Raw genomic sequence first — 15,712 nt, forward strand, 5'->3', positions numbered from 1 at the left:
GAGGGAAAGGGTTCCTTTGTAGCAAGGAGGAACCCATCTATTTTCTGGATTGGTTATGCAATTCAAAAACTTTAAAAGAATAAAACGATTTTTAGAACTTGAGGAGTGAGCAGCTGCTGAGTGAAGACGATCTAAGAATGCACAGAATCTGCTCTCTTGGTGACGTTTCTGCAGGGATTTTACAGCCTTTCTTGAAGCCAATTGTTGCCTTAAAGTTGGCTTTAATGTTGGGGAAACTTGAAATCCTTTTGATTGTCTGTACAAATAAAAAGCTCCTTCATACTTTACCTTTCTTCTTTCCATGTCCATTGGTGACTTTTCCCCTTGGCAGCCAAGTTCTCTTAGTTCGCTCAATAAAAGATGCCTTTGCGAATATCCCTAGCAACTAACTATATCCCTAGTAACTACCTAGCAACTAACTGTCACATGCCGGAAAATTAATTCCTTTAAAAAATATTTGTGTGCATTGAGATCAGGATTCCCGGTGGGGCAGATTTCCACGACTATAAATGGTTTTTCTCCATCCTATCTGGTTGCTGAATAAGAATTTTTCCATATAATGCAGGAAACAGAAAAATGCCACGGGCTTTTTAAGAAATGTATTTATTTACATATTATTTATTTCTAGTTTCCTCCATAGTTAGAAACAAACACTTAAGGTGATATTAGAGAGCCCCCTACAAACTCACCCAGTCCTCCAAACTTTGGTCTAATGAGAAGGCAAATGCATTGGGAGAGCAGGCAGCATTTACAGAGCCTCCATCCTTGCTCCTGGCTTGGCTTTTCCCACTCCCTCTGCCTTGCAGTAGCGCTGCTCCTTTGCAGGGCAGGCCCCACCCCAGGGTGGATTCTACCCCGCAGCCAAATGCAGTTAGTGATGAGTACTTTCAAGGTTGTCACTGTCAGTGTTGGGAAAACAGAACCTTTTTGTTAATTGCAGAAATTTCCTATATACAACATTGTTTGAAATCAATGCACCAAGGAGGCAGTAGGCACAAGTGCACTAGCCCCACCCCATACTAAGAATGAGAATATAAATGCCCTCAGAAATCGTGTTACAGATAGACTTTCTCATTAAATCAGAATTTCTACTCAGCGTGTCTGTGAATAAATGTATGGGCTCTGACTGAACATTAGTAAGGTGTTGGTGAAAGTCCTGTTTTCATATGTGCCAATACTTTTAAAACCTTAACATCTGAAGAAATCCAACTTTCAGGATGTGCTACTTACAATAATAAAATAAACTTTTGAAAACTTCTAACCCAAGGCATTGGCCTATTGTGGTTTATTAAAAAGTACCCCTTTTGTAAAGTGTAAAAAAAAATAATGACCAAGCTATAGATGGTTGTTGTGGGTTTTCCAGGCTGTATTGCCGTGGTCTTGGCATTGTAGTTCCTGACGTTTCGCCAGCAGCTGTGGCTGGCATCTTCAGAGGTGTAGCATTCTTAAGGTTTCTTCTTTCCTGTTGAAGTTTTGCTTATGCTTGTGAATTTCAATGGCACAAGCATAAGCAAAACTTCAACAGGAAAGAAGAAACCTTAAGAATGAACAGAACATGGTTTCCAGTTCTGAAAAACACCAGGCTAACAAAACATTCTATCCCCGACAATAGCCCTGCAGAGAAGATTAGCACATCAAGTACCAATCCATATGCAAAAGAACCTCCTCAGGATACAGTGAAGCCTCCCGCCATTAGCATTCCACACCCTGGGAAACTCTTACAGGATGACTCAGCTCAACCCCACCCCTCCTGAGTAGATACAAATGACCTGCCAACATCTTTTCCACACTGTGACACTGAGAGATCTCTGTCTTTTGGTGCTACACCTCTGAAGATGCCAGCCACAGCTGCTGGTGAAACGTCAGGAACTACAATGCCAAGACCACGGCAATACAGCCCGGAAAACCCACAACAACCATCGTTCTCCAGCCGTGAAAGCCTTCGACAATACGACCAAGCTATACATTGTTATATTGTAAAACTGTTCCACTTGGTTAAATTACAGGAAACAGAGAGTAGGAATAAATGGACCGTTCTCACGATGGAAGGGAGTAAGCAGTGGGGTCCCAAGAGGATTGGTACCAGGACCAGTGTTATTTAATTTGTTCATAAATGATCCGGAATTTTGGGTTAGCGGTGTAGTGGCCAAGTTTGCAGACGAAATCATTAAGGATGCTGGTGAGGGGGATTGTTAAGAGCTCCTAGGGGATATATAAAAATGTTGCAAATGGACTGGTACGATCCAGCAGGGTTCTGACACTGTTATGGACAGCACAGTGAAACCATTGGCCCAGTGTCCAACTCCAATGAAAAAGGCAAACTCACATATTATTATAGACCATTAGGGAAATTGTTGCAAAATAAAATGACCCATACATAATGTATTTTGTCACATATGGTGTGGACATATCTGAAATAGCATATACAACAGTGGCTGACCCATTTCAAAAAAGATATCATGGAGTGGCAAACAGAAACTACAGCCTTGAGGAAAGTCTAAAGTGTTCTGATTTAATGAGAAAGTCTATCTGGAACACGATTTCTGCAGGCATTTATAAAATTATCATTACATGCACACCACAAGCCCCCACACTGTGCACTCAATACGACAGGTCATTGAGTGTTCATTTTAAGAAGCACAGATCATTCTCTCACCACTGAAACAATAGGTTAGTGAGCAGGAGTTTCTTCAAAGTTTTCTCCATTGAAAAAATATAGTTATATAAATCTACAAAGATTAACTTATTTAAAAACTAAGATGATGATTCAAGAATTCAAATGTCTTAAACTGATAATATTCACTTCTAGTTGTCTAACAGCTTTTGAAGAAACAATTCTATTTTTTCTTCTGTATGGTATTAAATTTTCTAGTGTACTCTCTTTCATATGTACCAAACACAGCAATATCATTCATCTTCAGCAGAGACACTGAATGAAGCAAGTCTTGTCCCAGTACAAAATGTGCTGTACAACTGTGTGTGTGTGGTATAATTAAAGACATAACTAAGAAACCAACTGTAAAGATCCATAAACTAAAAAAGAAGTTTTTCTTCTGACCTCCTTTATAGATTTTTAAAACCATATTGTGGTTTCAGACCAATAATGTGATATAAATTCAAATGTTCTGTTTTTATGAAATGTTGACAATCTTTGGTGACTCTTGGGAAGTATAAATTATTGAAATGAACTTTGTAATGTTCACACCATAGTGTAAAAATGAAACATTTGGATTTCTAACCAAAATGAATTGATAATTCTTTTTTAAATTTCAAGCTCTAAGACCATCTATAAAACAGTTAATTTTCTAATGAAGCTGTATCTAGGAAGTAACAGTTGCAGGAGTTAAGGCTTATATGTACACAATTCCTAATTTTTAATTGCATGTTTGAGGGGAGATTAAGATTTCAGATATAAACACAGGAATGTACATGTGAGCAGGAAAAAAAAAAACATTTTGGCAGCAGAGCTGCACTGTCTGGTAGAAATGCTCTAACAGACTAGCCAATTGCCCAGGAAATGGTCTAAATCCTAACTGTCTTTTGTGGTCATTCTCAATGGGTGAGTAAGCTTTGACCATCTAACTGTCCTATTTGGCTTCTCCTCCCTCTCTTGCCTCAGCTTGCCCACCCCTTTCTCCCCATTATGACACTTATTATTTTTCCATTCACAGCAAAACTATTCACATCAAGGTAATTGATGATGAGGAGTATGAGAAAAACAAGACTTTCTTCATTGAGCTGATGGGCCCACGCATGGTGGATATGAGTTTACAGAAAGGTGTAGTACTGGTTCTCCCAACTAACATTAACACTCTTCTTTCCTCTTCTCTTTCTTCTCCCACCTTCCTTTTCTCACTACCTATCATCTCTTTTCATTTTCCAACTGCTCTATCCTTAACACTGCTGCGTATGCACAGTCTGTCACATGGTACTGATGGGTGCTAGCAAAGTGATATATCTAGCAATGGAGTGTGTGCGAGAGAATGTGTTTGGCTGATTGATGTCTATGCATATTCCTCAAAGAATGCAGTGCTGGAATTTTCAGGTTATGTTATACACTACAGAGGTGTGCTGTGATGCTCTGCATTTAGTGGTGGTGTATATATTGCAGATCTCTCAGGTAACTTCACAAGAAGGGTTCTGCTGTGAGTTCTCCAGCAAATAGCAGAATGTCTGGAATGCACAATGTTCAACACACAAATAACACTTACTGGTTTTACAAGAGAATCTATCAAACAAATTTCTTATTGAAAGGAAAAGTTTGATCAGTTTTCTAACTTTACTTTTACATTCATTTTCTCTATTATTGGAATTTGACTGTATTGAATCAAATTACAGTCAATAGTGATGTCATGATGAATGTGTGGAAATTAGAGATGTACATCCCACCTCTCCAAAATTTGAGTGATCTGGATATGGGTTTCAAGGATACCCCAAAAAATCCCTGAAATCCGAGTCAGATTCTCTAATCCGGTTAGAGAATCCTGAATTTATCCAGCCGTTATTCTCTATGGGGAAAACTCTCCAGGAGGCTGGAGAGCATTTTTCAAGCCAACTCCCCCAAATTTGCAGGGAACCTACTCCTTCCTGTCCACTAAAGGCTTCCCAAGTTTCAGAAAAATTGGATCCTGGAGTCCAATTCTATGGGACCCTGAACAGGCTGCCCCAGTCACTCTCCGTTGTTTTCTATGGGGGAAACATTTCTGGGGAAAGGGAAACCTTCAGCAAAGGCAACCCCTGGCCAAAAGCCAGTCCCAGATGCAAGTACCATTCCCATATAGGCTGAACCATCAAAGCTCAACAGAACAAAAGTGCAGGAAGGGAACCAGTGTCAAATCAGAGAATCCCAATGTTGAACCAGGGAACTTCCAACGTAAAAGTAGAGAATTCCAAAATGAAGCAAGGGGGAGTGAGGCTTGCCAGAGCTCTGGAGCTTAAAGAGTGGCCAGCAGCAGCTTGATGGGCTATTTTGGAGTTTAGACAGGGATGGAAGAATGAGATGGGATGAGAATCCACTCTGCCTGCTTCCTCCTGTCCCTGCCAGCCTTGCACCATTCTCTTGCCATGGCCCAGAGCTTGCCGCTGCTTCATACTGCTGCCTTCTCACTCATGCCAGTGGTTGGCCTCTTGCTCATGCTGCCACTAACTTCAGCTGCATGGAATCAAATAAATGTCTAACAGAGTTAGGCTCCCCAGCTCTAATTTGGGATTCTGCAGTTAGCCAGATCACAAATCCTGAATCGCACACCGATAATGGAAATTCAGTCTGCTTTCCTCCCATTGCAAGCATTGCTATACTCACTGCACCAGCATGAAGATTTACAATTCTTATTCATAAAACCTTATGTCAGTGCAGTTCTCCTAATCTATGAGGCCCTGTGCTTGCATTCTTACTTCAACCTCATGTTGGATCCATCCTAAAGGGAATTAACAGTGCTATCCTAAGCATGTACACTCAGACACAAGTCCCATTGAATTCAGTGGGATTTTTCTCTCCAATAAGCATATCTAGCATTTTAGGTTTACTATTCTAACTTCTGTTAAAAACTGTTGTGTGAAAATATACTGAGAGATTACAGTTTGCCCAAATTTACAATATGGCCTCATGGCTGGGGAAGAATTTGAATCCAGGCTTTCCACATTCTTGACCAATACTCCACTCGCTTGTTCTCTAGTGTACTTGCTATTTGTTTCTGTTGTTTCTTTCCTGCACTTTGTCTTAATCTTACAATTTTTTCAGATTAACTGAGAGCCCATGGTCTGCTTGATACATTCCATAGAATAAGGTGGTGGAATCCTGAAGTGATTGAGTGAACTGTATCATACAGAGTGCAGGGAAGAATCAGACTTTAAATAATAATAACATTCAAATAATAACATTTGATGTATATACCACCCTTCAGGATAACTTAATGCCCACTCAGAGCAGTTTACAAAGTATGTTATTATTATCCCCACAACAAAACACCCTGTGAGGTGGGTGGGGCTGAGAGAGCTCCAGAGAGCTGTGACTAGCCCAAGGTCACCCAGCTGGCTTCAAGTGGAGGAGTGGGGAATCAAACAGATTAGAGTCCCGCGCTCTTAACCACTACACCAAACTGACTCTCATTACTCCATTAAATACTCCAATACTCTCAATACTCCATTAAAAAGTCTTTGCTAGGAAAAAAAAATACTAACATATCCAAGCAGAAGGATGCCCTCCCAGCTCTGTCCTTGCAGAATTTAATCTTAGCTGGCAGGGAGGGTTTTTGTTTGTTTTAGATTTTTACAGAAGGAACATTAACATTGAGATTCCATCATGTGCAGTCTGAAATGTGCAGTCTATTGTATCATCTCAGAACTTTATCACCAATTTTCTACCTCACTGGGATGCACATATAAACCAGGCCTAAATTCTAGTATAACATTTAGACTTTTTAAGAAAGTTAGATACAACATCAAAGTGTTGACAGATGTTTTCCCACTGATTAATCCAGACACACAATTTCAAGATCTCCTATTCACTCAATTGCTTTGACATTGGCATGGTATCCATATGGCTGTGTGTGTGTGCGTGCTGAAGGCAGTAGTGTAATATGGGGAAAAGATAACACATATCCCTTTTCCTTGTGTGCCCCTGGAATGTGTGTGAAGATACAGCCAGAACATGCCTGTGTAGTATGGGAACTGAGAGTGTTTTCATATGTGACCCCAAAAGTACATTTAAGCTTTTTAAACTCTTTCTGTCACATGTGAGCATTGTTTACCTGGGAAAGATGCAGAAGAGAAATTGAGGTGTTTTTCACACGGGCACAGACTTCTGTAGTTTCCCTGTTGTTTCTGCAGCTGCTGCTACAGCAGCAACAGGACTTCTACGTGACTGGTTTCCCTGCCCCAGTCCCTTAGTAGCTGCCATTCCAACTCATAGGGTGCTTAAAAATATATTAATAGTTATAGTGATACAACATTATAACAATCTGTATATCATTTCTTGTGAATTCCCAGCTTTCATTTTTAAAAAGCAAATCTCTATCCCCTTTTGTTGTGGAAATATAAGAGAAAAGGGAACAAAAAGGGCTAGAGACTAATTTTTTTATTAAAAAAAAGAAAGATAAGAATTCACAGAAAGTGATACACAGACTGTTAAAATATTATACCAATTTGAGATTCATTTGCCATTTTTTAAAAAAATGAAAAGCCCTCCTATAGTGGTGGGGAAATGGTTGCTGCAGGGACAGGGGAAATGGCTGCCACTGTGAGTAGGATCGGGAAAATCCACTTTCCTACTGATATGGTAGCCATCCAGGCTTTGCTGTGATCTTTCCCAAAACATCACAGCAAAGCAGGTTTAGGAAAGATTGGAGATAACGTGGGGAAACCCCAGGAGGTGCATTCTGTGGGAGAGCAGGGGGGGAAGCACTTTTCAACCGCATTGAACACCAGGCAAATAATCCATGTGGAAGTGGCCTGAGTGCCTGCTAGGACAGCCACATCTCCCATAGTGGCTTCCCCTCCCCAGGCTCCAGGCTCCTGCTGCTGCTCATTGCCGCAGAGGGAGCAAAATGAAGAGAAAAGCAGCATTTCAGCAATGCTGCAAGTCACTTTCAGTTACATACTCGGAAATAACATCACAGCATTGCAGCAGTGCCACAATTCATTTCCTATTGCATACCTGGAAATGACATGGCGTCTCAGCTATGCCACAAGTCACTTCCAGTTAGACACCCCGAAAATGACATCATGGTATCACAGCTACACTCTAGGAATTTCCTAAGTCTCTATGGTTTTTACAGTTTCATGAGCTGTGCTTGGTTGAGTGTATGGGTGGATGTGCATATGTGTTTGCTATCTTTCTTGCTTCCTATCCAAAGACCAAAAGTGTTCTCAACAAAATGGGTGTGAGAGAGGAAAAAATTGGCTCTTCAATTCACCAGTGAACTATAGATATCTCAAGATCTTTTAATACCCTTAGTAATTTTTTATTGCTGATGAGCTGTTAATACCATGTGACATTAAACTCAATGTGCTGCAGAAGTCACCTACCACTAACCATCAACAAGGACCAGGTTCCACTCCCTCCCCATTCCTTGCCCATCTATCCTTTCCTTCCTCCTCTAACCTTCTCTGACTCACCTAAAGATCAGCTACAAGATGTGCCATAGAAAGCAAGTGAAACACCACCCAAGGCAGTGGCAGAAGTGGGGATGCATGTGAGAAAGGTGTGGTGGTGCTGCTGCTGCTGTTGCATCCGCTCCCAACCAAGCAACCCACTGTACACAAATGTCTTTCTTGTTGTCCCTACAGGAAGACCATAAGGGTTAAAATAGTAGATGAGGAGGAATACGAAAGGCAGGAGAATTTCTTCATTGCCCTTGGTGAACCGAAATGGATGGAACGAGGAATATCAGGTGTGAGATCCTTTTTGAGAAAACAAGCCAAATAAACCCTAATCCCAAAAGAGTAACCTTTTTGCTCCCCCTTTGTTCCTCCTTTTTCTTCTTTCATTTTTAGACAGACCAACGTTTCTTCTTGTCTCTCCTATATTCTCGCTCTCACCCTGTTTTGGTCCGATCTCTGCATTTTTGAGCCTAGCTTATTTTGGATCCTCCTTTTGTGCAGTGCTTGTGCCTTTGAGGCCGTTTGAATCCCATGTGTTTTGGACTGTTTCCATTCTATTTTTTCCCCTTCCCCCTTTCGGTGGCATCTCTGGTGTTATCCTGTTTCCCTTCCGAAAGCCAAGCCTGAAAGTACTTTTTTTAGCCAGAAGAATGTGATTGCATGGCTGCCTTTTGGGCTTGCTCCCCGGTCTTGTATCTTGCACCATCTTTCCCTTCTTCTTCTTGCTCCCTTTCTATGGCATTGCAATAAATAACATTGGGTGCAGATTAAGTTGATTTTTGTGAACAACTGGAGTCATGTTTAATGAGTTCTGCCATCATAATGACAAAGAGTATTAGCATCTTCATTGCTCCTTTGGTTTAAAAATCTCCCAGCACAGCAAAAATACCCATGAATAACATTTCCTAGCCCTAGTGTTAGGGACGTATAAAGCTTTCTTATTTATAAATGCCAGATTGTTTGAAAATGAAGCTGTTTAACCGTTTTGAAAAGTAACCAAATTTAAAAGTGTCCCTCCTAACAGGTTTGCCTGTATGCAAGTCCCTCTGATCTCAAAAAGACATGCACATTTGGAAGTTTGTGGAAGGCTGAGAGTTCTGCACTCCTCATATTCACTTCAATTGATCCTGTCTTGAAACCCCAGTAGATTGTGATTCAGATAAATCAATTCATAGACAAAATTCTGAATCACTGAAGGCAAGTTTTACGTTCAACGAGAAGCTGTCTGTCAGTACAAAAAAGTGGAGGACTTTCAGTTTGATGCTGATTTTGCTAAGGAAGCCAATTTGTTTCTAAATTCTGCACAATCATGTTTAAATCATCAGTAAATAGTGACTCACAAGGATGATTATTATTACTACTATAGTAATAATATTTATTACTACTTTTGCTTCTTTAATTTGTGTTATTTATTTATGTAGAAAATCTCTATACGACCTCTCCAGAGAACCTGCTTGAGGCAGCTTAAAGTAAAATCTAGTAATAACATGAAACTCCATAGAAGTTGTTGGCAATTAATAAACACTAGGTATCACAAACAAGTAGGGACAGGTTTCAAACAACATATTGCCAAAAAATTTTTATGAGGCTCATTTTTTAAGGTGATCCATATTTTATGCTATTTTTATGCTCTGGCTGAGTTTTTAATGCTAGCTTGTAGTTATTAATTATTGTAATTATTATTGCCAAACAGGGACCAAATGGTCTACAGAAACCTGATGAATAATAACAATAATGCAATTTTAATGAAAGTGCCAACAGCCCGGGAGCTTCCTTATTGACCTTCTGGCTCCCGTCGGACCCTCTTCGCCCTTCATTGGCAGGTTTGCCTGCAAATAGAAGAAACCACTGGTTGGAATTGTGCACTTTGAAAGACGAACTTTGTATTTATATGCATGTTATTATACGTGTGTTGTATGGACTGTATTCCATGCATTGGGGCTACATGCATGTAGACGGATAGTCTCAAGTATGTTTGGAGCATATACGTTGGAAGTCTTACCTTGCACTTTTTGCACTTACTGCATTGGCACTTTCATTAAAATTGCATTATTGTTACTATCCATCAGGTTTCTGTAGACCATTTGGTCCCTGTTTGGCAATAATAATTACAATAATTAATAACTACAAGCTAGCATTAAAAACTCAGCCAGAGCATAAAAATAGCATAAAATATGGATCACCTTAAAAAATGAGCCTCATAAAAAATTTATCAGGATAGAGGCAGACTGTAAAAAACAGCATTAAAGGAACGTGTTTTACTTCCACTTTTGATGGTTAAGGGTGGACTAGGTGGGTGCATTGCCTCCTATGGCAAACTCTTCTTCCCCATGCTTCTGGCTCATATCCACCACTCTGTTTGGGATGAGGTAGCCCTGAAGGGGGCCATGGTGACTGGGTTGGGCCTCCTCATATCACGTCCCTTCATTTAATTTGACCTTTCATTAAATTAGCTGAAAGAAGTTGTCTGTCCTTTTTCTTTACCAAGACTATTAGAAATTAGGAAAGTCCATTTTTATTGGGGAAATGATGGGGGAGAGGGGGAATAAAGGCTAATACCTCCAATTACACCACTTTGCAGCTCCTTTAAAAGCCAAATCAAGAGATTGAGAGAGCTCATATCTTCACTGATCTATTGCATCTTGTCTGGTTTTGCCCCAAATCGGCTTATCTTCTTCTGTGTTACTGCCACATATTTCAGTTTGTTTAGATCAGTGGAAGAAAAACAGCAAAGTATATGTTGCCTGACGTTGCTGGAGGAGGAGAGGACAAGTGTAGTATCTGTCTTCATCCCCCAGCCTAGAGTGTAACACTGCCTGTATATGCCAGCATGCACAAGCAAAATGTGTGCCTCTGTTTGCCACCCACTCAGTTTTACTGCATATGCAGAGGTGGGTGGGTGGGTAGGCAGGGAGAATATAACAGTTGTCTCCATTCCTTGCAGCATTGCTTGCATATATGCAAGGCAAAGTTTGCCCTTGTGCCTAGCCAATGCAGCAAGAGACTAGCAAGCAAAGTAACTCAGTATTAAATCAGTATGTGGGATTTTACATTCTGTTTTTCCAGTCATGTCAGACAATTTATTTGGTAGAGAAATGAGACTGAAAGTGCCTCCCCCTATCCCAGATTAATTGTTCATCCTATTAGATAAATTTATCGTATAAGATGCTGGATCTTTGTTATCTTCTAGGCTTGTAATTAAATTATGTTCTGTTAGCTTCTCAGCCTTTTTATTTTTGTATTCCTTCCAGATTATTGGCAGCGCAGCCTTCAGCCCCAATAATCCCATATATTATCAATTTTCCAGCATTTCTCTTTTTGTAATCTCATTCTATGGCAATGCCCCATGTAATACTTGAAAAGATTAGGCCTGTGTTGGTTATTCTCTAGCACTCAGCAACAAATGCCTCTTCAGGCTACATTGGAAGAATAGAGGTTTCAAAGCAAGGATGATGAATGCCTCATTATTAAGATGAGTTGCAGTCTCTCTTTTCCATTCTGTTGCTTAGAGCAGAGGCTTCCCAACTTCCTTCTGAATTCTAACAGCTCTGTATGTTTCCCTTATCTACAGTGACAGGGCCTAACTGTTGGTGGCAAAGCATAGCAGCACCTAGATGGCTTCCAGCATGTTGTGTCACCTTTCTGGTCACCCTACTGTCGGTATCTTTTGAATGTCCCTCTAGTGAATCAAGGTTTGTTCATTGTTAAAAGATGACAGCTTTTAGCTCAGCTGCTACTCCCTGGATAGTCTTGGCATCACATTAGTTGGAAATTTGGGCCTAGGTTTTTCTTACCTTGTCGGCCCTCAGGGGCAGTTTAGAAAAATGCAGACTGTCGGTATTCTCTTCACACATCAATTTTGACACTCCCGCATTAGAGCAGAAGGATTGTGCCTGCTTTCCCAGGAAGGTTTCTACCTTTTTCTAAACTATTACTTGCCTGAGGGTTTAAAACTAAGCAGAAATCCCACAACAGCATTGGCCTGAAGAAGAGGAGCTGCCTTAGACTGTGGGTGGAGCCTGTTCTCCAACTGTCAGTTTCTCACAGAGAATGGAGGGAAATTAACCAAACCTGTAAGCATAACTAAGGCAAAGGAAATATAATTAGGTAGCAATCTTAATAATGTAAGAGCAGCCATGGTGACTAAAGGGAATCTCCCCATTCAGAGACAGGAAACCTCTGAATACCCCCACCAGGAGGCACACATAGACTTGCCAGCCTCCAGGTGATCTCCTGGAGATCTCCTGGAATTACAACTGATCTCCAGGCAACAGAGATAAGTTCCCCTGGAGAAAATGGCTGCTTTGAAGGGTGAACTCTATAGAATTATACCCCATTGAGGCTCCTCCCCTCCCCAAACCCCCACCCTCTTCAGGCTCTGCCCCCAAAATCTCCAGGAATTTTTCAACCTGGACCTGGCAACTCTAGGCACACATTAGGGGATGGCCTTGTCCTCTATGCCCTGTGTACTGGCTCTCCAGAATAGCTGGTTGCCCACTGTGTGAGACAGGATGCTGGACTGGATGGGTCACTGATCTGATCCAGCAGGGCTCTTCTTATGTTCTTAAGAGAAGAATCGGAAGCAAAAAGGCTACGAGGACTTCATGGCTGAGGTTCTACATGTCAGCTTGGTTGGTGGCAGTTTGTGCAGGCCTGAACAAAATGAAAATTATAGCATGGAGACTTAGTATAGTAAGCTAGTTTTAGTTACAGGCTTTCAAGTTTTGGTTTAGCTTAAACTGAACCAAAAGATAGTTATCAAAGTGTAACCATTTTATTCCCCCCAAATCATCTAGGAATGTCATTGTACAGAAAATTCAGAATCATTGACTATTATAACCATTATGTCCTGAGATCCATGACTGATAGCCTGACCTTTTTAGGTGTGTGATTGACTGAAATACTGTTCCTGGCAATGGGGGGGGGGGTGCTTTCCATTTGCTTCCTTGGGGCATAGTCTTCCTATACTATTTTCCCAATCAGACTTGCTCCCCATGCACTGTTTGCCTCTCACAGTAAAAATATATTTATGCATAGTTAAGTAGCAGGAGAGTATTCACGTTCATACTACAGTAGAACAGGTTAGAGAACACACTGCCCTGAACAATGTGACATCCTTTAGCAGCTACAATTCAATTTTTAAAAATAAGCTGAGAGATGAACTGTGGCTCTTCTTTCTCACTATGTAGTTTGGCTCTCAGACTTTTTTTTGATTGTCAAGACAATATTGCAGATTTTTACATTCCAGAAACATACTTCCATGGCCATTACAACTGAGATTTTGGGTTAACCCAAATACAGAGCTGAATTTTCCAGACATTATGAGATACGGTAGTATGAATCCAGGACCACAATCAAGCACATAATTAAGCATATGTATGACCATAGGTTTCAAGCACACTTAACACTATGATGGATAGAATTATTTAATTTGATTTAATTTAATTTTGTAATCTGGGCTCCTTCAAACATAGTGTGAAATAACAAGAAGGCAGGAACAGCAAGGAAGGTTGTAAAGCACATGAGGAAATGTGACCACATCACAACTCAAGCATGCCACCACGCACGTCTTCCTTCTAGTTGAACTCCTCTGTGGCTGAGAAGCTTCTTGTTGGCCGTTCATAATTTCTCTGCCTGAACCCAGGCTAATCAAAGCATGCAGGCATCCTAGCACATTCACCCTTCTGTTTCCAAGGTGATTCCTTAGTTACCAAACGTCCCTTACCAAATCTTTTACTGCTCCAGAGTTTTGAGCTCTCTCATCTCTTCTTCATTTAAAATGTTTGGAATCTTTCAGGTAACTGTGTACCTCCAACAGCATTTCATTCTAGCATAATCTTCCTTATGACATAAACAGTGACAGATTGCTTATGCCATTCATCAAAGTCATTCAGACCATACCCTTAAGTTATTCCACTGAGGCTGTACTACATTAGCTTTATATATTTTCTGTCTGCTCCAATTCTGTCTTGTACATCAAAGACTCTTACCACTCTGGCCTGCTGCACAGAAATGCAGAAAGATGTATTGGATACCAGGATGGCTGCTACCTCTAAAGATCGAGGTGCTAAAAGACACTGCAAAGTCTCTTCCAGCTCACATTCCTTCAACTACACCTAACTAAAGCTCTTCCTATCTATTCCTCCCCAGTTCCACCCTGAGACCCCATTCTGTTAGGGTCTCTCTAGTTGTGCAGGTTTTTACAGACCCAACTCCAGTTTCCTCAGCCATACAGCAGTTGAAAAGTAAATGGCTGTTAAAAAATAAAGGAGAGTCCAAACAGCTTCAGAATGCCTCTGCAGGGAGAGGAGAGGCTCCCCCCACCCGCCCCGCCAAGCCATTTCTGTGTGTCACAATAGAGTCCTCCACCCTTGTTTTTACTGTTCCATGTGCACAGAAAAAGGAGTGGAAAACATGGAGCAGAAAAAAGGGGAGGAACTCCCCCTGCCCGATATTTTGAAGCAGCTTGAGGGGGAGGGAGGAGCCCATACCCCCCCCCCCAACAGAGGCATGCTGAGGCTGTTTAAGAGTTCCTTTATTTTTAACAGTGATTCTCCAAAGCTGCTGTGTAGCTGCAGGGAAGTTGAGTTGGGTCTGGGTTTCCAAGACCCAGCTCTTTTAAAACCTTCAAATCCACTTTTTTTTTTTTACTTTGTAGATTGATGTAGGCCACTGTTGGCTCTCTGTAGTTGTGTTTTTGTTGTGTTTTCCTTTTGCTCTCTCTTTTAACCTTTTCACAATAAAAATAAAACATATTTTTTTTAAAAACCTGCACATCTAGCTTGGCCCTTAGCTATTTTAATTAAATAGAATATCTGGGGTCAAAGGCAACATACCTCTGAATATTGAATGCTGGGATCACACAATGATGCCTCTCACCCTGCATTTGGCTGATCACTTTTGGAAAGAGGGTAGTGGTCTAGATGAAGGCAAGTGACTTTCCTAAGATCATAAATAGAATTCAAAGCAAAGGTGGGGTCTTAACTTGAAACACCAAGCTCCTAAGTTATTTCCTCTTCTGAAAATAACATTCCTGATCCAATATTTCCTACTATGCCATCAGATGCTCTGAATTGCTCCCCCCCCCCCATACACACACACTTCTTCTAATATCTCATAATTTCAGTAACAATAAGGAAACCAATACATTGCCTTTTCACACAGTGGAATTCACTGCCATAAGGTGCAGTGATGTTGCCGCCTATGGCTGAGGGCAGGGAAGGGGAAGGGGCATGGCAACAAACTGAGACCCACATGCTGGCTGGAATAAAAATTAGGCCACAACTTTATTAAAACAGCAATAAGGAGTATTAGCACCACATGTGGATCAGATCCCCCAAATAGCACTCCACCCCCTCAGACCCAGGCTGAGGGGGGGAACCAAGGAGTGGCATTAAGGGGGAAGATCACCTGGGTGTACACCCCTCAGTGATTCCCTTGCCACCTGGGAGTGAGAATGTCCCAGTGTGTGATCAGGTGGCCCCCAATTTTCGCAATGTACTGTCCCATGGTCTTCGCCTGATTCCATCAACTTTCTTCGGGCAACGTGCCCCTTGCCAAACGCGCCTCTGGAGCAAGTCTGACCAGAGAAAAGAGGTCCGTGGAAAAAATC

At 41.1% G+C, this 15,712-nt stretch overlaps 1 protein-coding gene across 8 annotated transcripts in view; it reads left to right on the plus strand.

The window, feature by feature from the left end:
- Positions 1-15,712, plus strand: part of SLC8A3 (solute carrier family 8 member A3) — a 208,752-nt gene that overhangs the window by 150,202 nt on the left and 42,838 nt on the right. For 4 of the 8 annotated variants that reach the window (XM_054972601.1, XM_054972594.1, XM_054972597.1 and 1 more), the window contains exon 2: positions 8,287-8,390. In XM_054972601.1, the coding sequence (XP_054828576.1) occupies positions 8,287-8,390 (104 nt within the window). Of the gene's footprint in view, positions 1-3,671; positions 3,790-5,780; positions 5,787-8,286; positions 8,391-15,712 lie in introns of all 8 variants that reach the window. The other 4 variants (XM_054972596.1, XM_054972600.1, XM_054972595.1 and 1 more) reach the window with 3 other exon arrangements.

The sequence above is a fragment of the Eublepharis macularius genome, chromosome 2 (assembly GCF_028583425.1).
Source record: "Eublepharis macularius isolate TG4126 chromosome 2, MPM_Emac_v1.0, whole genome shotgun sequence".
NCBI classification, from domain to species: Eukaryota; Metazoa; Chordata; class Lepidosauria; order Squamata; family Eublepharidae; genus Eublepharis; species Eublepharis macularius.